The sequence below is a fragment of the Serinus canaria genome, chromosome 26 (assembly GCF_022539315.1).
Source record: "Serinus canaria isolate serCan28SL12 chromosome 26, serCan2020, whole genome shotgun sequence".
Lineage (NCBI taxonomy): Eukaryota > Metazoa > Chordata > Aves > Passeriformes > Fringillidae > Serinus > Serinus canaria.
The window spans coordinates 437,758-461,217 of NC_066339.1; the positions used below are offsets into that span (position 1 = coordinate 437,758).

Genomic DNA, 23,460 nt, shown 5'->3' on the forward strand with positions numbered 1-23,460 from the left:
CCCCTGCCCGTGCAGGGACTGCGGGAGGCAGCAGAAGCTCCGGGGGATTCCCCATGGGAGCTGCCCCAGTCACATTCCGGGACCAGAGGAGCCGAGGGCGGCCCCAGCCAGGCACGCAGGGGGGCGCGGGCACAGCGCTGCCAGCGCGTCCCTGAGTGCTGACCCAGATTGCTCCGAGCACACCCCGAGGCTCCGAGGCCCGTCCCTGGAGCGGGAGCTGAGGCTAAATCCGCGCATCCCTTAATCCGGGATGCTGCGGTGGGGCGGGCAGAGTGTCAGGGTGACCCGGCTTGCTCTCTCCAGGGCGGGGAGCAGAGGGACCAAGCCCTCAGCACAGGGAGATGGTGGAGAGACTGGATGCACCTGGGTATGTCTCAGCAACTCTTTCAGGAAGGTAGGCTCATCCATAGGGACCCCAGGAACTCCTGGGAAGCACTGTTGGGTGTTTTGCTCTCAGCCTCTTGGGCAGAGCCCGGACCAGCCCAGCTCTGCATATGGAGCAGCTGCTCGCAAGCTGCTTTCCTCCATTCAGACAAGTTAAGGCTGCAGACAGCTGGCCAGCCAACAGCCCAAGCTCTGTCCTAGCTCATGCCAGTATTTTTGACCCATTTCCCATCTCTCCGAGGTGCTCCAAACCCCCACACCCAGACAAGGAGGATCTCAGGTTTCAGCACTACAGAGTTAGAACAGATGCAAACATTTGAAGCCTCCTGCTTCCCTTGCCTGTTGGGCTCCTCCCACACCATACCCACAATAGAGCAGAGCAACAGCCCCCCAAAATCCCTGTTACCCCAAGTCTGAGCCCTGGGACACTGTGCTATCCCAAAAGACCCCACAGGGATGGTGGGCAGCAGACTCATCCTGCACAACCCTGTGACACTGGATTCATCCACCTCACCCTCTTCTAGCCTGAATATCTTTGTGGAAATCAAAACCAAACCTGGAGTACCTGGAGAGGGTCCTGCAAGTGGAGGAACCAGGAGCAGAGCACCAGCAGAAACCCCAAGGCAAGCCTTGATTCCCCAAGCCCCGGGCTGCTCACAGAGCAGTGACCTCTGGCAGCCTCTGTCCTCTGCCTTTCTGCTCCCTGAGATGTCCCAGTCCCCACCCTGCACCAGCTCTGCCTCCAGTGTCCCCTCTCAGGACCAAGACTGAGACATAGAAATCCCATTGCCCCACTGGGAAATGGGGCTGATGGAAAGGAGCCCTTCTGGGGAGGGAAGGGGCAGCAGTGGGGCTGCTCTGCACAGTGAGGAAGAAGAGTGATGAATGGCTAATGTCCCCATCTAAAGTGCCAGTGTGGGCTAGGCACTTCCTAACATCCCAAGAAGTTGACTGGAGGCAAAAAGCCAGATCTGCTGCCCAGAATGAGCTATCTGCTCCCCAGGTCCTGTCCCCCAGCAGATTGACTGTCCCCATAGGAAGCAAAGGCTCTGCATCTGCCTTGCTCTCACCCTGGGGTGTCCTTGGGGAGGTTTTGCCCCTTCTCCACGTCCATTCCCCTGTGGACAGGAGGATTGCACTCCTACACCTCCTCAAAGACCAGCAAGGATACAGAGGAGAAGGGGAGATGTCCCAGCTGGTTGTGGATTGGCCTGAGAGAACCTACAGGTTTACTGTCGACATGAGGTGCAACACTCACGGCAGAGTCACCACTGTCACAGCAAGCCACCCCCACAGGGCCCTGAGCTAAACCCCACATCCAATCCCCCATCGAGTGCCTCAGGGCAGGCTCTGCTCCTGGGCAGGTCCTCACCTGCGGGAGTGCCGAGTTCAGCTGCCTCTGGAGCTGGTCCCGCTCCCGGAGCGTCTCCTGCAGGCGGCTCTGGGTGATAGCGAGCGTCTCGCGCGTCTCCCGCAGGGTGTCCAGCAGCTTGTCCCTCTCGTCCAGCATGTTCACCATCAGCTGCTCGAAGTCCGCGTCCGCCTCCGAGCCCTGGGGGGGGCCCAGTGGGTCCCCCTCGCTGATGGTTGGCATCACCTCGCACATCATGGCTGGGCTGGCTGGGGGAGCGTCCCGATGGGGCTGAGGGTGTGCTGAGCGCAGGTCACATCACTGCGGGCTCCCAGGGCCAGGGAAGCCAGCATGGGAGGGGACAGTGGGGTGTTCAAGGAGGGGGACTCCCCATCCCTTCCTCCTGCGGGCTAAGCAGCAGCTGGCATCATTCTAGCAGGGTGCAGGGATGTCCTGGGCACCAACAGGGTCCTCGCAGTCACCAGTGCCCCGCTCGCTGCTCGTTACTGCCGGCTCCTGCTGCCAGCTCTCCTGGGTCCTGTGAGTCACCTCTCCTGGGTCCCGTGTGTCACCTCTCTGGGGTCCTGTGTGTCACCTCCCTGATGCCTTTCCAAGGGGCTGCAGTGTCTGCCACCCACAGGCTGTTCAGAGGTGGGCAAAATGACCCTTGAGGATTTGTCCCAATGGAGAGCCCAAGTCTGCACAGGGAGGGTCCAGGGAATGCTTGGGCTGCCTGGGCATGCTGAGGGGGGCTCTGGTGAGGATGGGCTGTTTTCCCTAAAGCTGGATGAGGTGTCACTGCTGATGTGGAAGCGTGTCTCCGTTGAGCATCACGGTTCTTCAAACACCCAGCAGTGACCTGTGGCAGAGGGGACAGAGATCAGATCCCTCCTGCTGGCCCCAAAATGCCTAGAGACCTGCCCAGCCCCCTCTTTCCCCCATCAAACCCTTGAGAGCTGCACCAGGTGGGCTCAGCACCCACATAAATGGGCTGTGCCAGGTTTTACCTCCTGTGCCACTACACCAAATCCAGGATGGTACCAAGCTGCAGGAAACAGCAACCCTGGCACCCAAAATCATGCAACTGTCTTTGGCATTCACATATCCTGGGCCAGGATCCCATGCCCTCTGTGGAAGTCCTGGCTGGAACTCCTGTGACCCCACTGTTCCCCAGCCTCAGGGAATTTGCAGAAAATCAGACTCCAACCTGAGTTTAGCCCAAACCTTGCAGGAAGTCACAGGAACAAATGAGGTGAATGATTGGATTAATGTTCTCCCCTCCTCTAGACAGATGTGCTGGGCCCAGCTGTTCAATGACAACTGAATTCCAGCACATCCTCTCTCGGTCAAACTTCTCCCAGGGGATGAAGGCAGCAACATCCCCAAATTCCTGCCCAAGCACAAGCACCACTGAGGAGAGGCTGGAGGGAAGAGGCAGAGCTGACATTTGGGCACTATATAGGCTGGATTAAAGCATGGCTAGACCTGAGAACCTAGCCCAGGGCTGATGCTGGAGCCCACAGCCCCACCTTCCCTAAATCATCCCAGACAAGGTGCCAGGTGGGGATTCACAGTCCTGTGGGGGAACTTCAGCCCTCTGCAGCTGGGTGAGGGTCCCCAGCAGCAAAGGTGAGTGTGACACTGCCACCCCAGCCACTGTGGAGACCTGCCCACCCTGGTCACCATCTGTGCCAGGGGACAAACCATAAGCTGGGCTCAAGCTAAGCAGCAAAACACAACATGGCAGGCCCAGGGTGAGGAGTGCTGGTCTAAAGCTGCTTCCGGGGCAGGCCCTGCTCCAGTTTTAAACTTTGCAGATGAAATGCTCAAGGACAGGTCTGAATATTCTGAGTCTGTGGATGCATCTAAAGCTGTGGCTGCCCCTGGATCCCTGGAAGTGTCTAAGGCCAGGTTGCTCCAAGCCAGGACAGGGCTTGGAGCAACCTGGGAAAGTGGGAGGTGTCCCTGCCCATGGCAGGGGGTGGGACAGGATGACCCTTAAGGCCTCTTCCAGCCCAAACCAGCTGTGATTCTGCATCACTTCCCCTTCAAACTCTCCCCCACACACATGGATAAAAAGGACCTGCACACAGGCCTGGGCCAGAGTAGCCTGTTCTGGCCCTTTGGGCTGGGATGAACGCTCTTGTGCCCAACAGCTCAGTGACACAGTAGGGACCTGCCCTGATGAAATGTGACACTTGTGAGGAGGTGCCTTTGTCACACCAGACTCTGCCAGGGCAGGGGAATCAGAACTCTGCTCTTTGGATGACATTGGCTCATCAGCTGAAGGGAAGTTTGACACAAAAAACTCTCTAAAAATAGAGAGGCTCTGGCAAAAGCAGCAGCCCCTCACTGTGCATCCTGCATGATGCTGAGAGCCAGCTTCAGGGGACAGAGGACAGGGCTGTCCCACAGGTGGTGCCCTCCCCTCCCTTCACAGGTGGGATCCTCAAGTGGGATAAAACCTGTTGTGGACATGTAACACTGTCCTGTCCATAGGCTGCTGGAACTCAGAACTCCACTGTGGTGTCTGGGCACTGACGGAGCAGAACAGAGCCCTCCTTTGCTTTTTAGTTGGTTTAGCTGGATGAGGCAGAGTTTTCCCTGGACTGTTTTTTTTCTTTCCCTTTTCTTGGAACTGTTCAAACCTGCTCTGGACTGTGACCTGGGGAGTACTGAGAGCTTGCACTTTGTGACCTGCCAGGACCTGCTCTGAGCAGCAGCCTTCCCCAGTGCCAGAGGGATTGATAACAGAGCGAGCACCCGCAGGAGAGACTTTCTGAATCTGTCGTCTCTTCAGAGCAGCCAATGAGTTTTGTCACCTGGTATTGTTCATTTTATGTCCTGGGGAGTGCTTTGCCTGTTAAATAAACAGATTCTTTCCACTTCTCTCCAAGAAAATTCTTCCCAAACCGGGTGGGAGGAGGGTCTCTGTGAGTTTGCTTTCTGGAGGTTTTCTCCCCAGTTTGCCCTAAACCAGGACACCATCCCAGAGGGATCCCACAAAAACAAGGCTGGTGGAGCAAAAGGCACGGAGTGAGGACCATTCCAGCCCCTGCTCTCCTTGGGTTGAGTTGGACATGAGCCTCATCCCTGTAATTAAGCAGGGAAAATGCTTTCCAGTTCTACAGCCCCTAATGAACAGCCCCAGGGGTACCCACAGGCATGTGGCTCCCTGCCAGCTTTCCTGGGGTTAAGAGGTCCCAGACTCCAGGGAGATCCAGGGCCAAGAAGAGCAGAAACCAGTCCTACCCCAGGGCTAAGGCCTGCTAATTTGGGTGCAGAGCCTAAATAAGGTGACTTGCATGCCCCCTCCTCTGCTGTGCCTCTGCCTGAGGGATGAGCATGGAGAAGGAACACCCAGGCTGGGTAAAGTCTGGCAGCTCCTGAGCATGACTTGAATGACAAAATGAGCCCCATGAGCATGGCCCCAGCCAGCTGCTGGTTGGGAACTGGGAGAAATTAGCAGACGAATTAAGAGATATTAATCAAGGCACAGAGGGAAGAGCCCTGCAAGCCCTCAGGGAAGGGAAATGCTGCAGGGAAATGACCAAGACATAAATCTGACCTGAGCAATGATGGGATGGAAATTTATCCCGGCTGCAAAGGAGAGACACCCTTACCATGAGGAGACTCTGCAGATGCCAATTCCATCAGGGCTATGGCAGCCTCCCACACCCCCATGGGGCTGGACCCACACAGTGCAGAAAGAGGCACAGATTTACATCCAAGAGCTGATTTTCTTTCTGCTTCCCCCATGGTGCATGGGTTGTTCTGGAGGGGTTTTGTTTCACTGCAAACCTGCTCCTGCCCACAGTCACATTCTGTTATTCCTGTGTGCTTGTGCAGGGAGATGGGGAGATGAGCCCGGCCGGTCCCCCCGCCTGGGGAGGGTGATCACAGAATCACAGGGATCTTATACAGCTGGTCCAGGGTGGACTCACCCCATTCCACTGGTCCCCAAAAGTCTCTGTGCCCTGTCCCTGCGGAAACTCTCCTGGACAAGGCAACGTTGGTGACCCTGAGCTCCTCTGTGCCCAGGGTCTGGGGGTGTCTACACTGACTCGTCCTGGACCACCAAGGACACAAACAGAGGTGTAAGGCAGCTGCTACAAACCCCTGCAGCTGGAGCAGCCCTATGAGCAGGGTGAGACCTCCCACAACTCCTGAGAGCAGTCAAAGCCCCTCTGGCCTGGCCTGAGACCCCCAGACAGGTGGGAACAGCCAGCCCAGAGCTCTTGGGGCTCTCTGTGCCTCCCAGGATGCTGTGGCACTCTGAGAATCCCTCTGCCAGAGGGTCCCTGGCAGGGAAATCCAGGGGGATGCTCTGCCACCCCTGAGTGTGGCTCTGGACACAATCCAGTCCTGTGTGCCCATCCTGGCTGGAACCATGGCAAAATCCAAGTGCTGGGATAACCATTGGGTAGAGGCTGCAAGGAGACAGCTGGGAGCTGAGCAAACACACACTGCACAACTCCAGCCCTTGTTGGGTATTTTTAGTCCCGTGGGGCTGCCAGGCACAGGCTTGCTGGGAGCAGGTTTCTTGCCAGGGAAAACGTGCTTGCTTTACTATCCCTCCCCCCTCCACCCCAAAACGATGCTTTCCCCACTTTTAGGGATGGAAAACAGCACCATCACATGTTGCCTGCTCAGTGAGGCCACTTCCTCACAAAGGTGCCTAGATGTGGAGCAGCTGATGGAGAGCAGAAGGGGTTTTTGCCCTGGAGCTGATGATTTGCTCAGCACAGCTCAGCAGTAAGTCAGGCTGCCCGTGGGATGCTGGGTCCCAGGGAGCACCCTGGCTTTCCCTTCCCAAAGAGGGCGAGAAGCACCCACAGCTTTACCCACACACACAGGATAGAGACAGCCTCATGTTTCCTCTCTGAAGAGCTCCACTCCCAGTCCAGCCCTGACAAGAGGAAGAGAAAAGCCTCGGTGGCTCTGTCAGCAGGACCATCACCCAGCAGACAGCTGGCAAAGAGGCTTTAATGCACTCCTTGGAGGTAACAAGCTCTCAGAGATTGATCATCCCATAAAAATATCACTCTGATCTTTTCTGCTCCTGGAAAATCCTTCTCAGTTTCCCAGCTCGGCCTTGGAAGCACAGAGCTGGGGTGGCAGAGCCCACACCAGCACTGCTGACTCCCAGCTCCCTGGCACAGGAACAGCCTCCCCTCTGCCCAACCAGCCAAACTGGGGGTCCAGCACCCACACTGACCTCTCACACTGACCCCTCTCTGCCAGATCCAGGAGGGACCAGAGTCTGATGCCCTTTTGCTGTTAGTTTTACCTTTCAGGAACTTGTGACCCCAGCACAGTCTGCAAGTGTCACATCCTGGCATTCCCAGCAAGCTCATCCCAAACACTGGCTCTGCAGACAGAGCCACATCCCAGCACAAGTCCTGCCCACCCTCACTGAAGTCAGATACCACTTGGAAGCAGCCATGACATGTTGAGCCACCAACCCACCCTTGCCTACCCCAGGGAAGGTCAGTAGTGACCCTCTGAGCAGTGGGATGGCAGAGTGGGAACCTCCTCATCATCCCTACCAAGCCACAGAGCCCATTTCTCCAACCCTCAGTGAGAGTTGTGGTAATTAGAGGTTGGGAAAAGATACAGCCTCATCCCAGCTTTTCTCCCAGGTCCCCTCATTGATTCCCAGGATACATTGTGGTCTCTTGGGACCTCCAGTCCCCTGAGAAGCACAAGGAAGATGCAGTTTTCCATGGGGCCCATATGGTAACAGTGCTCCCAAATCCCCTAAGGCAGCCCCGCCGCCGGCAGGGAACTGCACAGATGGTCCCTGGCTGCTGCCAGAGGCTGCCCGTGGCCAGGACACCCAGGGATAACAAGGGAAATGAGGCATTCTGGCTGGAAATAAGGTGCCATTTTTCAGCAGCAGAGGACTGGATTCCTGTTCCAAAAGGTGAGATGGATTTGCTGAGGTCAGGGCTAGGAACGTGGTGAAGACCTGAGGAAAGACACAGAGGTGCCTCCTCTCTCATACAGGTCTGGGAGGTCTCCCGGGGTCCCCACACCTGCACCAGTGTGTCCTTTGCCCCCAGTGGGACAATGTCCAACTTGTCCCTTGCTGGAGATGCAGCAGTGGTAGAACAGAACATTCAGGCATCGTCTCCAGGGTTTGGAGCTGTCTCAGGTGTTGGGAAGCCCTGGGTGCCCCTAAAGAGTGAGGACAGGGGACATTGCAAGCAATAAAAGGCAGCTACTCCCAATATCTTACTGTAAAGGACACACTTCTGCCCCAAAGACTTGCTCCAAACCCATGAAGCAGTTCCCACATCAACCCTTGCTCACTCAAGTTGCTAAGCCAGAGGAGAATCCACAAGGAAAAATGTCCAGATCTGACAGCTTCTTTGCAGGGAGCAGTAAATGCTAGCATTGCACTGGTATTTATACTTCCCAGTGGGAGGGGAGGCATTACACACCACTTCCAGAGGGTATTTTCAGACAGCCACCTGCTCCTCATTGTGCAGAGACACAATTGTTCCTCAGCAAAACCTTGTCAGACAAAGAGCCAAAATCTGCGCCAGGCCCTGGGGGGAAAGAGGGAGCTGAAGCCCCAGGGCTGACACACAAACACAGTCACACAGACACTTACAGGAATCTACAGCACTTTGTCACCTTGGGACGTGTTGTGGGGGTCGTGTCGGGGGTCCTGACTCAGTTTCCCTGTTTCCAAAGTGGGCCACATGTCCTGCCCTGGCTCCAGGGAAAGGTGGGATCTCAGGGTATTCCAAGGAGGACCACAGGTCTGAGGAGGTTGCTGAAGCCCTGAGGATCCCAGGGGCTGTGTGGAAGCACAGGGAGTGTTCTAGAGAAGCACGAGACTGTGGTGCTGGAACATGAGCTGGATTTCACTCTTCGGCACAGCTGCCCCAGTTGGCACGAGGGGGTCACCCAAACCAGCAAAAACACAAACCAAACACCCAAATCCTGTAATCACACCCGAACCCAGTCACCTGCACCCAGCAGCATCACTGAAGACAGAGCTGTGGAAATCCCAGTTCCTTTGGTGCACAAGAGGTTGGAAAACCACCATGTGCCTTGGAAGGGAGGAGACGGATGCACCTGATCCATGAGACCAAGCTCACATCCCTCTTCCAGGATGTGGTCTGCACTCAGATCCATCCACAGGGACAAGGAGGGGTTTCAGCAGCCACCAAACCAACACAAAAAAAAGCCACAATTCCAGTTACAACCATTTCATTTTCCAGCTGCTGCTCTGCTGCGTGTCATATGGCTCATCCATCCTTCTGCTACATAACTCTGCAACCAAACCCCCTATCCCTTGCTCTGTTAGGCTGAAGTCATAGAATCCCAGAAGCCCAGAATAGTTGGGTTGGAAGGGACCTCTGAAGACCATCTAGTCCAAAGCCCTCTCAAGACAGGGTCAAACCCCAAGCAGGTGCCACAGGGACACATCCAGGTGAGTCTGGAATGTCTCCAGGGAGGGAGACTCCACGCCCTCCCCAGGCAGCTGTTCTGGTGCTTTGGAAGAAATCCTTCCTCGTGTTGAGGTGTTGAGAGTCTTTGATTTCTCTCTCAAGGAAGGTTACTTCAAACAGCAGCAGAAGGAAATGCATTCCCTACAGAAGCAGCACATCGAGGTGAACAAGCCCCTGACTCTGCCAGGGAACGCAGCACTGGGATCCATCCCAGCAATCGGGCTGGTTTCCAGCCCAAGGTGGATGCAGACTCCTCTGACAGAGAACAAGGCACAGGGAAGTGATCCACAACCATTGAGAGAAAATCCTGTGCTTGTCACAGAGGGAGCATCACTGCAAAGTCTCCTTACCTTTGGGAAAGTGAGACTTTGTGCCTCAGTCTCCCCACGAGCAGGGCACAGCTTCAAACCTTGCTGAGACACAGAGGCATGGCTGGTGATTTTCCATGATTTCACTGGAGGTTTTGCCACGGGTACATCCCTCCCGCCCCCATGGCACTTCTGCTGAGGAGTTATCTCATCTGGGAGCCTGCCAGGCTGGAGCCGGGGCCTCCCCCTCACTGCCAAAGCAGCGCTGCCCTGCTTTAGTCACACCCCGTGAGGACTTGTGGTGCTAATTTATTCAGTGACTAGGGAAGAGTCACCAGCTCCGAGGGGGGGCTGAGGAAATCTGTGCCACGGGTGCACCTGAGCCCTGCCAAATGCTGTAGAGGTGCCTCTCCACTCACCCAGCCCTGGCACCCACACCCAGCCTGTGCCCAGCCCAGGGCACAGGGAAGGCTGTGCTTGTAGAGAAACCCCAAGGCAAACCCCACGTGCACCTGAGGAGCTGCCATGCCTGGTCTGCCCAAGATCCAGGGTTTCCCCCTCACCATTCATCCCACTGGAGTCCCTTCCACACCCTCAGCAGGCCCTCCCTACCAGGAGCCTCAGCAGTGACAACCAGTCCTGCACATCAGCTGCACATCTGCCCAATTCCCAGGGTAAAATTCAGCCACCAACTCCGTGCCCGATGGAAAGGGAAAGGGGCTCAGTGAGCTCCCTGAGGTTCACAGTGAAATGCCACTCCCTGCCCTGCTTAAGCAGGTCTCCAGCATTCTGCCACGAAGGAATCATGGAATGGTTCATTTTGGAAAGGACCCAAAAAGCTCAACCAGTTCCACCCCTGCCACAGGCAGGGACACTGTCCACGAGGCCAGAATGCTCCAAGCCCTGGCCAACCTGGCCAACTATCCCTAACCAGACTCTGAATTATGGGTGCGGTTGAGGAAGAGCCCAGGGAGGGAGTTAGGAGTCAGAGAAGAAGCAGATGGGGCTTTCAGTGAAATTTAGGAAGTGTTAGAGGGTGTTCAGAGCCACAATGGACAGAGTAGGGATGCGTCCAGTGCTACTGGCCTCAGGTTGGACCACAGCAGGCTCAGGAACATATCCCTGCAACACACTTTGGGGTTTTGCAGGCACCACAACCCAACACCAATGGTCCTGGAGCATGACCCTGGCCCTGGGGAGGCCTCCAGAGCTCAGCAATTCACCACCAACCATGCCAGCACACAAACAGAGACAACAGCAGCAAGACTGTGCCCCAAATTCCCCTTGTGCTCCCCATGCCTCCTGCAGACAATCCAGGCAGGGCTCCCCTTTCCTCCACCCTCCCAAAGCACAGAAGGTTTTAGTGCATCCTGTTCCAGAAGAGTGGTGACATCATGGCTCAGGCACTGGATGACCCCAAGCAGAGGTGACTGGGACGGTTTCAGTAACTCAGGTGATGGGGAGTGGGGAAGATTCCCCCTTGTTTTCATCCCTTCTGTTGCTCCTTTCCTGTGCTAAGGGGCTTTAGCAATTACTTGATCCCTTTGCTGACAGCACAGCCAGTTTTTGAGGAGCTTTTGCCCAGATGCAGAGGTGGGCAGTGAAACATGAGTGGAACTCTTGGTTTTGGACACTCAGGCTTTGAGCATGAGTGCAGATCCAGCACTGGGACAGCTCTGCAACTTTTGGCAAGGAAATCTCACAGGATTTACCACAAGCATCTCCACCCATCCTGGGACATGTGGGTGCTCAGCTCCATGTAGGACAAGGCAGGACTGTGGGGTTAAATCCCTGCCTGACTGCAAACTGCTCCTCCTCCCAAGCACCCTCACACCTTGGATAACCACAGCCCTCCCTTGCCAAGCCAGGCTCCTTTGGCACCGTGGCTGGTTTGGAATGGGTGGATGAATCCCAGCAAGGAGCAGGCAGAGATGGAGATAAGCAGCCCCCCAGTCCAGGCTGGAATGGCCCTGGTGCTGTTCCCAGGGTGCCCGTGCAGGGAAGGCCCAGGGCGGTGTCAGCTCCCCCATCGCAGCCCTGACAGCCACAGGGCCCGGCAGGAGCAGCCGTGCGGGGATGGCTGAGGACAGTGACATTACAGGGTGGCTGGGGGCAAGGCTCAGGCACTGGAGCCCTGTCTGCTCTGTCTAAATCCACATTGAGCAGGGTCACATCTTCAACCCACACCCTTCAGGTGCAAAGTGAGCCCCCAAAATGAGCCCCAGCCAAAGCCCACCTGGCACACTCAGCAGACCCAGTACACCTGGCACAGCCAAAGCCACAGTGCTGCAGGAAGGACTCATCCTACTCCTGTCTGGCATTTTAAGCGTTGTTTCGTGCAAGAAGGACTTTCTGGGGGAGTCTCTGCCCTGCACATCCCAACTCCTGACACAGGGGAGGATGTGCCCACTCATGGCACCAGCGAGGCGGAGGGCTTGAACATGCTGTGCTTTAGAAGGAAAATTCAAGTTGTTCCTCTTTAGGAGAATTGTAGGATTAGCTCAGCCCTGATTAAGCATCAGAGGGACCACAAAAAGCACCTCAAAAATAGCCTGCCAAGGAAAAACTCCATCTGGAGCTCATTCCTCCTGGATATAGGCTACAAGGAAGATATAAGGGATATAAAAGTTCAGTTCCCTCCAGAAATCCCAAGTACTGGAAAAGATCAGGAAGAATAAATCAAGGTTTGCATGAATGTGAAGAGCTGTGTTGGATCCAGAAGGGAGCTCTAAGCAGAGCCCCTGAGGGCTTCACCCAGCATGGAATGAGCAGAGGGAGGGACCAGAGGAAGCACCATGTCCCACCACTGCTCCCTTTGTTTGGGGATTGGAGAAAACAAGGAAAGGGAAGGGTGTTGCTTCCCTTCCAACTGAAGCAACACCAAATTGCTCCAGAAAGTGTGGAGAGTGTGGTGGTTGGCAGAGGGGTGGCAGCCCTCCCCCATGGCAGCAGAGCTCTCATCTGGACACGTATCACCTCAAAATCTAGCACCAGGCACTAGTTCAACTCAATTTCTAACTTGCTTCCTCTCAAAATGTCAGCTCCATGGAGCCCAGCTACTGCAGCGTCCTCAGTGTCCCCATGGACCGCCCTGCCTGGCACGGGAGCCCAAGGAGCTCTGCCCTTGTCCTCACTGTGCTCCCCACAGGCTCCCATGGCCATCCCAGCTCACCCAAAGGGGAGCCCCAACCATGGCATCATCGAGCCTGACCTCTGCTTCCACCCATCACCCCCAAAGGGAACCCAAAAAACACTGAACCCATTTCACCCTTTGGCCCAAAGCCCCTGGGAATGGCACTCTGCCACCCCCAGTGCTTTGGGGGCTTCTGCATACACTGAGTTCACAGGATCCCAGACTGGTTTGGGTTGGAAAAGACCTTTAAACCAATTCTGTTCCACCCCCTGCCAAGGGACACCCTCCACTATCCCAGGATGCTCCAATCCCTGTCCAACCCAGCCCCAGGAACAATCCCCTGAACCACCTCAGGAGGTTAGAGCAGGATTTGGCCAATCCATGAGACATCACCAGGAGAGGAGGAACACATGTGCAGCTCAGCAGGCTTTCAAAGGAATGAAATGTGGTGATTATACTGGTGCACCTCTGGTGGGAAGAATTGCAGGTGGGGTGGTTTCCTACCTGGTCCCCCTGTTTGCTCCTGTGGACACTCAAAAACATGAGGGCCAGGACAGCTTAAACTCCCCTGGAGGGGAGGCGGGGGGATGAAGGAAAGGGGACATCCCAATGCCTTGGAAAACATCTGCTGCCTGAGCTGAGGATGTTGTGTGCTCTCTATTAAAAGCCAAGAGCATATCAAAGCTCACAGGGCAAAAGTACACAGGTGGGGCTTGGGAATCTCTCTCCACACACGACCCAAGAACAGCAGCTGAGCCAACGCTTCCCAGAGGGTTTAGTGACCATTTCTGCAGACAGGTTTAAATTTCTGGCTCTTTTACAACACACTTTTGGACCTTGCACACCCCCCAGTGCCTGTTCCTGCAGATGTGGCAGCAGGCAGAGCCCAGCTCCAGCAGTACTGGCTGGGGAGGTTCAGGCCCTCCCTGAGCCCAGCACTCAGCAGAGCCAGGCTGTGCTGCTGCAGAGCTGCAGTCCCCCCAGCGCAGCACAGCCAGAAAAAACCAGCATGTATCAGGACTGGTGGGATGCTCACCCAAGCAGAAGTGGCTCCCTGCCCAGCCTCCTGTGCCCTCCTCCCACCTCCCCAAGTTCAGAGCTGCCTGCAGGCACCAGCCCACCTGAGGTGACCTTCACCTGTCATGCTGATCCAGGGACATTTACTGAATCATGCTCACATGTGAACACCTGATAGAGTCCCCTGACCTTGTCTCCTCTGGGTAAATGCACCAACTTATCTTCAACCAGTTCCAGTTGGACAGCTACAATCAGTGCCCTGCCAAAATACAGCAATTCCAGACCTTGCCACCACCATGAGAGGACCTTCAGCCCACACAGACACAGCAGCAGCAGCTCCCTGGGAATGCACCCAGTGCAGGCACTCAGAAGGATGGAATTTACCCTGCACCCAACTGGTATGTAACTGGAGGTGGGATTTTTGTGCCTTGCCCTTTGCAAAGTGCTTGGCCCTGCTGAAGAACATGGTGGACTCTGAAAACATGGTGGACTCTGGGCTTGACAGGCAAAGCACTCCCAGAAGCCCTGGGAATGTACATTAACACCCACCCTGCAGATCTCCCACCCCCATGGCACAGCATGAGGTGCTGTCCAAAGGCCCTTTCCCCCCTCCAACATCACAACCACAGTTGTTGGTCACCATTCTTCAGCTCAGCAGAGCCACCTTCACCTGCATGGACCTGCGGAGAGCCGACAGGGAGCTCCAGGGCTGGGCTCACATCCAGCAGTGTTCTGCATCCTTACAGCCATACAGCCTCTCCAGGGTGCTCCCACCCCACACGTAGAGTGAACCTGAACAGGATTCATCTCTCCCTACAGTCAAAGCCACCTTCCTCCCAGGCACTGGGTCCCTTTGGCACCTTTGCATGTCCAAATCCTTCCATGCATAGAGCAGGGATGGATCCAAGCCCATCTTGTTCCTTGCTCTCAGGGATTTCTGAAGAGCATCAGCCAGTTCTGAGGGCTGAAATGAGATAAGGTGGAATCTAGTTCCTAAAGCTCAAGAACCAAACACTCTCCCAAACTGGGTCTCACCACCTCCTCTGCCCTTTGCAAAGTATGTGGCCTCCTCCAGCTGTGTCTGTGTCCTACTGCAGATGGGTTTTCTGACAGTCCAGGCAAGGTGTTCAATTGCTTGATGCCCTCTGTCTCTACAGCAGCTATTCCAAATGCCCATCTGAATCCCTTTGGGTCCTTAAAATACCCACTTCGGAGGAAGTCTATGCCTAAAATGCATGGGGCCTCTGGGCCAGTCACAATAGGGTGTTTCTTCCACTCATTTCCAGTCAGGCTCACCTCAGCTTCCACCAAAGTGAAATCCTGGGATCCCCCTGTCACACCGACAATAGAAACAGACTCTGTCCCCACATGTCTCGATGGGATTAATGTACATTGCGCACCAGTGTCGACCAAAGCTTCGTATTCTTGTGGTTCAGATGTGCCAGGCCAACGAATCCACACAGTCCAAAAAACACGGTTTTCCCTAGCCTCTACCTGGCTAGAGGCAGGGCCCCTCTAAGCCTGGTTATCCTTCTTTCCCTGGACATATGTCTTGGAGGTTCCTTCAAGGGCATCAAAAATATTGTCATTATCATCATATATGACAGTTTGGTTACTAGCTACTGGAGCTGCTTCCCTTTTGGAACTTCCTCTCTGAGTCTTCAGTTCATGCACCTGTTGTGCCAGTGCAGCAGTAGGTTTTCCATCCCATCTCCTCATGTTCTCTCCACTATCACGCAGGAAGAACCACAGCTCAGCTCGTGAAGTGTACCTTCTCTCTCCATCTGGGGAGCGTCTGCGTTGGGCACCAGAACCTCTGATCTACACTGCTGAGATTTGAAGAAGGTCTTCCTTAATCTCCTCTCTGAGCTTCTTATGATTCTCCTCTATCTTATCCTCTAACCTCTGCAGACGTGTTTCCACTGCTGCGATCCTGGCATGTGTTGGGCCATGCACAGCGTCTGCATACGCTCAGAGTTTCTTTGCCATATCTAGCACGGTCTCCTCACCGTCATCTCGTTTCATTATTGTTAGAGCAGAAGCATATTCATGTGGCCCGAGTCGTACAAGTTTTCTCCACATTACAGATGTGCATGGTACTAAGTCTGGATTTACAGTGTTTACATCATTTGAGAAGACAATTTCTGCCACTGCCATTTCTCTCAGGCGTTGGATTTCTTGCTCTATGGTCTTCCACTGTGTTTGCTGCATATAGAGATCGTCTGCACACAGGTACCTTTGTGCAACACTTCCCAGGACCCGTGCCCAGAGGCTGTGAGGGTTAGCCCCCCTCATCATTCCTTGGTCAATGACGGGATCATGTGACAGGGATCCCAAATGCCTGGCTTCACTACCATCCAAAACTGTAGCCTCACCTGCAGCATCCCAGAGACGGACTAACCAACTAATTATGGATTCATCAGGTCGCCGGGTGTAATCCTTCCTTAGGCCCCGAAGGTCTTTCAGGGAATAGGACTCAATATTGGCTTCTGATGCTGTGTCAGTTTCATTAACTTTGGGCTTTTTTTCAGTAGTTGGTGGTGAGGGTCCTTCCCCTGGATTATCATTGTCAGTCACTGGCCGATTGGTTTTGCTCGTGTGCTTCTTTCCTGCAGCAACTGCCAGTGGCCTAGGCTTACTGTCTGGTTCAGCTCCAGCCTGAGCAGCTGGAGTGTTGGCTGCAGCCTGAGTGACTGGGGTAGCTGCTGCTTTATCTCCCTGCCTGCCTGCCTCTGTCTGCTGCCCTACAGTATCTAGCAGGGTGCGATAAGCGTAGGCTAGGGCCCAGCTTATTGCAATGAGACTTTTTTCTTTAGAATCACTATGGCACTTCTCTTTCAGGTATTTTCCCACCTCATCTGGGTTCTGAATTTGTTCACATGGAAAATCCCAGTCTACAGGATCAGAAAATTCCTTCAGGGTTTGGCCCATATTTTCCCATTCTCCACACCATTCATCACTTTTCATGCCTGAGTCTACTTCTGGGTCAGGGGTCTTGTCAGCTCCTCTGGACATCTCAGCCCTCATTCTATAGAAGCTGCAGACCATATAGAGGAAGCTTACTACATTAAATGCCAGAAACACGGTTTCCTTAACAGTCAGGGGAAACTGAACATTCTCAAAAAGTGACATAACAGATTCAGAGGAGAAGAAGGAAAGGAAAGGAAAGTCTCATTCCCTGCTCCTCCTCTAACAAACTGGGTGCAATTACTAATAAATTCTCAAAACATACTACCGGAACTAGGACGTGGGGTAGGACGAAGAAACTATAAACCATACGTATTGTAAGCAGACTCCAGTAAGCTTGTAAATGCCTTATAAATCATTATCATCAAGCCCAGTAAAATAGCTATTCCAATCTGTGCCACTGTACTGTGAAAATTACGTCTTAGGAACAATAATCTTAGTGACTAGAAAGGTATTGAAACCGCAAAAAGGTTTATAGACCAGAACCACAGGAAGGCCTCCACCCCAAGAGACATTATGAAATCCAGCAACATGGCTACTGACTGCTTTAACTCACTACAGAGCAAGCACAACCAACATGCAATCAATAATGCTTTTTTCTACTTTCTCGAGCCACGCATTGGGCGCCAATAGATGTATTTGTCCTGGTTCAGGGCAAATTTGGGAGAGAACTCCCAAAGGGCTGCTCTAGGAAATCAGATTCTACCACCCTTCCCCCCAACCAGTCCAAGAGAAAATACCTCAGTGGAGAAAAAGTGGAAAAAAACTGTTTATTAAACAAGAAAACCTAAACAATATTAAACAATAAAACCCCTTGCTGCTCCAAAAGAGATGACAAACCCAGAAGGTCCCCACCCCAGATTCCAGTTCAGCTCACTCAGTCCCTTATCAGTCCCTCCGACGCTGGAAATGCCGTGGCCCAAGCCCGGCCTGGTGGCCACCGATGCGAGCTGCTGGTACTCTTATGGTTGTTCAGTCCAGAGCAGGTGTGAACAGGTCCAAAGAAGGGGAAAGAAGGAAAAAACCACAGTCCAGGGAACTTCTTTGCCTCAGCTAGCTAAACTAACTAAAAGCAAAAAAAAAAAAAGAGAGCCCTGTCCTGCCGTCTGTCCATCCGCAGACAACGCAGTCCAGGAGCAGGTATGTGTAGGAGTGAGTTCAGTGTCTGAGCACAAACTGTGCGCCTCCTCTCCCCCCCTCAATCCTTGGAGCAAGTCTTAAAGGTGCAAAACTTACTATTCAGCATAAACGGAACGAGACGATTGGGGATAAAAGCATCATATAGTCAACCTAGGACAGTCTGGTCAGGGGAACATGGGACAGGGCAAGGCAAGAGGGTTTCTGGGTCAGTCCGAGTCTCCTGAGGGGAAACAGATGGGTTTTCTGGTGGGGACTGATGCTCTGAAAAGCAATTACACATGAAGACATCCCCCACAGACTCTGCTCTGCTCTGGCCCAGAGCCCAAGTCATCCTGGGTTTGGATTTTAATTAGCCCCGTTTTGGTATCTGCTCTCTCTTCCCTCTAGATAATGATTTAATTATTACAGACATGTCTTCAAATTAGCAGCTTCCTCAGTGGATTATTCAGATCTCCTCAATTACAGAGCCTAGCTCACCACCATCACAAGAGAGGCTGGAGAGAACAAAGGAAGCCCAAAATGCTTCCTGTAAAGAGGAAGCACCTGTACAAGCAGGGGTCACTGTCAAGCCCTTTTCTGTTTATCCAGGTCTCTCTCACAGCTGGACAAGAAACCTTGCTCCAAACCACGCCCAAAGAGCTGCATCACATGTGACCATGGGCCTGTCTTTCCACCAGGCCTTTGTGCTCAGCAGAGCACAAGCAAGGTGAAAAGGACATGGGATGAGCTGTGATGTGGAGCCACCTCTGTGCATCCCCTCTATTGAGATCACAAGTTTGGGGGTCCCCCATCAGAAGGGACCCTGTGGTAAGGACCCACTGCCAGACTACAAGTACCCTTGTGCTGGGTGTCACCCAGTAGGCTCCCCACATTGGGAGGGACCACAAGGGAGGTGGGACCAGGCAGGGACCAGGGACCAGGAGGTGGAAATGGCAAGTCAAATCTCCAGCAGTAGGACTGGGCAAGGGCCTGGGGCTAAGCCAGGCCTGGTTGCAGAGAAATCAGCAGAACAGGCTGCCATAATAAACATCAGAGGTAAATGCAAAGTGAAGGAAGGGGGAAACCTTCAGAGTGCAGCTCCACAGCAGATTTGGTGCCAAGGAGCAGGGACTCACCTGCACAGGAGAGGAGTCCCTAGCTGAACTGCCAGGCAGACATGTTGCTCCCTCGCAGTGAGGTGTGAGCAGAGCTTCTCCAGGCTGCACAAATTCCCAGCTAACTCTCCTCCCCAGCCTGGCACAGAGTCCAGAATATTCTGAGCTGGAAGGGGTGATCCCTGTCCCCAGGCTGGGTTGGGACAGGAGGGGACACACACAAGAGGTGCCCCATCCCTTGCTGCAAAGGGTAACAAGCTCGAAGGACACCCCAACGAGCACCTTGGTCCTTTTCCACTGACACACCTGAGCTCCTGACTCCACATTGTGCTTCTCCCAGGACCCCCAAGATTTCCCTCACCAGCACTGCTACAATACCCACATTACTACCAAAGGAATCAGATTTTGCAGCAGCCACTGGGAAAGCTCTACTGCTTCTCCCTGATGTAGCATGGGCAGGAGCAGAAAATCTCCTCTGGCTCCCCTGTCACTGCAGTTTACACTCCAGGAGACCAGCTTAAAGCAGCTGCAGCTCCTGCTGCTGCAGAAAAGCCCTCAAGCACAGCCACGTGTGAGTCTGCACCTGCAAACACAGCCTAGGCCTCCCAAATCCCAGGCTAACCCTGCATTTGTGAGGCTGGATCCTCCTTTGAATCCCTTCCTGAGCTCAGGAAAAGCTGCTGTGCAGCACAAATAGCCTGGTGCTGTGGCTTGTTATCCCAGCTCATGGGCTGGGGGATACAGCCCTGCTACCCCTCATATTCCTGGCTGGATTCACAGCCCTGTTCTCTGGGCAATGAGCCCAGGTCCTACACCACTGGCCTCGTGTCCCACATCCCTTTGGATGTGCCACATCCCTGGCTCTGTCCTCTATAACAACCATCACAAACCTTTAAGCATTCTGAGCTCTCCACCCCATCAAAGACCAACACACTCAAGAGCAAGCAGGAGGAGAGTAAAGGCCACAATGGAGCAAGGCTTTTGGTTTAATTTCCTTAAGAAACCAGGGTAAAGAAGATGGGAGTGGAAGTGACACACAAAAATAAAACCAGAAGGATTTTCATTAACTCGATCAAACCTCCTGGAATATGATAACAGAGGCAATAACAGACATCTCCCCTCTGGCCAAGGACAAAGAAAGGCTTCCTACTTATGAAGAAGATGAAGAAAATTGGAGTAGAAGAAAGGAAATGACTCAAAAATGGCTGAAATGTCAGCTGTTATTAAAAAGCCTTCACCTGGAGAGAAATAATGAGTGATGAGAACACGGATATGATGGGGGAAGCTGAACAGACAGAGAACAAGTGGGGGAGTAACCACCAGAGAATGGCTCTGAAAGCCACGGGCTTTCAGAGGTGGGCTGACCTCCAAAGTTGTGCCTGGGGTGACCTGTGAGGAATTTGGGGTCCTGAGAGGCCGTGTCTGTCAGGAGGGTGACAGCACTGCAGGTGACAGCAGCCCCGGGATATACCCCACCCCCGACAAGCGAGTCCCAAAGAGACACAGTGAAACTCCCCCGGCTTTTGAAACATCCTCCCAGAGGCGCTAATCCCGCCCTCCCGTCACCTCTTCTCTGCTGTGCCTGCTCGAGGACAGGAACAGGGACACTCCTGCGGTGCCACAGCACGGCCAGGAATGCACCGCCAGCGTCCCGAGTGGAACAGCAGCTGGCACCACCCAGGAGGGGACACCCGTGCCTGTGAGCCCCAAAGACCACCCTGAGCCGGGCGGCCGCGGCCTTGTACGGCCCCGGCGCTGCCGGGAGGGAGGGCAGTGTCGGGGCTGTGTCACTGTCACCGTCACCGTCACGCAGCACTGCGGGACTGCCCGCTCCCGCTCCAGCCACGGCAGCTCCATCCCCGCCGGAGCTCGGGCCGGAGCCGCGCTGTCCCCGCGCTCCCGGCGCGGACACAAAGCCCGTCCTGCTCCCACCCCGCCGATCCCTACGGAATTGCCGCAGCCGCGCCGGAAATTCTGGAGCAGGAGCCGCTCGCATCTCCGGCAGCATCCCCCTCTCCTGGCGTCTGCCTCCAGCGTCTCCCAAGAGATGCGTTTGTGGACACACGGCTCCATTCTCCCCCCCCAGAACCCCGGACACGGTCCCGGCTCCCCCAGCCCAGCCTTGCTCTGCCCCACATTCACAGCCACGGTGTGGCTAGAGCCCTCTGAATCTAACAAGATTCACTTCTTGGGAAGCAAGAAGTGAGAGTCAAACCTCACACATTTCCTCCCAGAGTAAGGTCGAGGGCAGCAGGGAACTGGGAGCTGTGCCTGCACGGAGGTTGGACTCTTCCAAACCCAGACTTGTCACCTTCAGAGGAAAATACAGAGGCAGTAAAGCCATCCCAGTTGCCACCATCACCTTCAGCATTCTCCTCCCACCACCAGTCTGGACCAGCTCTCCCCTGCCAGCCTGCTCTGGTTATTGGTATCATCAGCACCTGCCCTGGACATGGAAGTCCTCTCATATTTCCAGATGTTTAGGGTACCACCAAGTGCACTCCACTCAGCAGCTGCATCAGAATAATAAGCCTTAATTCATGCCAAGGGGACAGACAGGGGCAAAAGGAAATAATGAGATCCCAGCTGCCTTAGGGACTGGTTAAACTGGGTGCTCACAAGCAGCTTCTGATCATGGTTTAGTGGTCACAGTAGTATTAAGTCAAAAGTTGGACTCGATGATCTTGGAAGTCTTTTCCAGCCTTAATGATTCTATGAGTCTTTGATTCTATGATTAGGGGATAAATCCTGCAAATTCTCACACTTTTGGGAGAACACATTCAGACAAATGTCCAGTTCAAGAGTGACCACACAGGAGCTGACCAATGTCACTCTCCTCTCCACCTGCACCAAGAGAAAAGAGAGAAAGCTCCAGGTGCAAGCAGCAGCATGGGAAAATTCTTCTGCTTCCTTCCCCACACCAGGGTTTTGGCAATTTGAGGCACCGCAGGGCAGCCCATGAGGAGTCAAGAGTCCTTGGAAGGAGAAAGCCCAGGCACTGAGTGATGGAGGACCTGACACACCTTCGTCTGACAGCTCTTCCTGATGGGTCACTACATTTGTCCCCAGGCCAGGGCAGTGACAGCCCCTCCCTGGCATCTCCAGTGGTTGGATTTCCTTCAAGTTGCAGTAGAGAATGGAGGAAAAAAAGCAGCCAGAGTCTGCTAGCTAGTGGGGCTGGTAACTGGTTTTCTCACCTTTTCAGCCTCGAAAATAAACACTATTTTCTTTGTAAGACTGGGGGAACTATCAATGCCTGTGTCCATGGCCTGACCATGTAGCAGTAGGGTGTAGGGCTTCCAGGGAGCAGCCAGCCCTGTGCCTGTGTTCCTAGAGCCCCTGCTCCTACATGGCTGGATTCCAGCTCCCTCATGAACTTCCCAGCAGCAAACAGGGCAATCACATGGAGATGGAGACAGGAAAATCCAAATACCTTAAATCCAAGATCTCCTAAAGAAATACATCCCTTTAGAGCATCATTCCTGTTTTACAGCTCAGCACCTCCCAGCTGCGCTGAACTTCAGTTTGCACATCCATCACACCCAGCTCTGCTCCCAAATCCCTGTCGGTGCCACAAGGCCAGTTTGTCACTTTCCCCCAAGATCACAGCATGTGATCAGCCCTTGGCTTCATTCATAGTTCAAGTGATGAGCTCTCCCTGCTCTACCACAAGCCAGCAGGGTCAGGAGGCTGAAAGCTGCTGGAGACAAGAGCCTGCTGCCTGCACACCAGTCTGCCCAGTGCCCTGTGTGAACTGGAAACACCAGCAAGCCCTCTGCATTCACTCACTGAACAAAGACTTGGCTCTCAAAGCAAAACAGCTGGCCACCTTTTCTGTATTCCACATCTCAAAGCCAGATGTGAAAAGGTAAACTGTTATTTACAAAGAGGATGGAACAGATTCCCAGGACACACAGAGAGTTGACAGAGGGTTTTGAGGGTATTTTGCTTGATGCTACATGAAGTCCCCAAAACCCATCCTTTCCTCAATAATATGAGCCCTCAGTGGCCACCAGAGAAGGTGCCATCATTTCCCTCCTGGATCCCACACCCCTGATCAGGAACACACTTCACAGCATGGAGAGTAAAGGTAATGTTCCTTTACCCCCAAAGTGATGCAGCTGCTGCATTACCTAAAGGCCAGATCTAGAGGGCAGTGTGACCCTTGGGAGCACAGCAGATGTCCTGCACTGAGCCCTGAGCAGGATCTCAGGCAGGAATGGAGGCTGTGCAGTAGCCAAGTCATTGGAGAATTCAAGTACTGGTATTTTTAGGCAGCAGGAGGACGTGTGGGAGAACTCTCCCTGTGCAGGCTGATGCCATTTGCTGCAGGGCACTCGAAACAAGATTTATTGACAACTTGTGATTTTAAAGCCACACTGGTGCTCCCAGAGAGCTCAGCAGTGCTGGGGCTCATGGCAGCCTCAGTTTAAGAGACAAAATTTCTCCATAAATGTGTAAACATGAAGGACACATGTAACAAAAGCCATTTCTGCTTGCAGGAATGCTCTGGCTGCCAACTCCAAAAATGGCCACTGTGAAAGTCTGCTAACTAAATGAACTAGAAGCAGATGATCAAAAGCAGGAAAAAATGCTCTTT

The 23,460-nt window shown here is 53.9% G+C and overlaps 1 protein-coding gene across 7 annotated transcripts in view; it reads right to left on the reverse strand.

Annotated features, from left to right (window-relative positions):
* PPFIA4 (PTPRF interacting protein alpha 4) overlaps nt 1-23,460 on the reverse strand; it is a 62,109-nt gene that overhangs the window by 32,011 nt on the left and 6,638 nt on the right. For all 7 annotated transcript variants that reach the window (XM_050985329.1, XM_018922280.3, XM_050985328.1 and 4 more), the window contains exon 2: nt 1,757-2,594. In XM_050985329.1, the coding sequence (XP_050841286.1) occupies nt 1,757-1,993 (237 nt within the window). In that variant the 5' untranslated portion in view covers nt 1,994-2,594. The remainder of the gene's footprint in view (nt 1-1,756; nt 2,595-23,460) is intronic.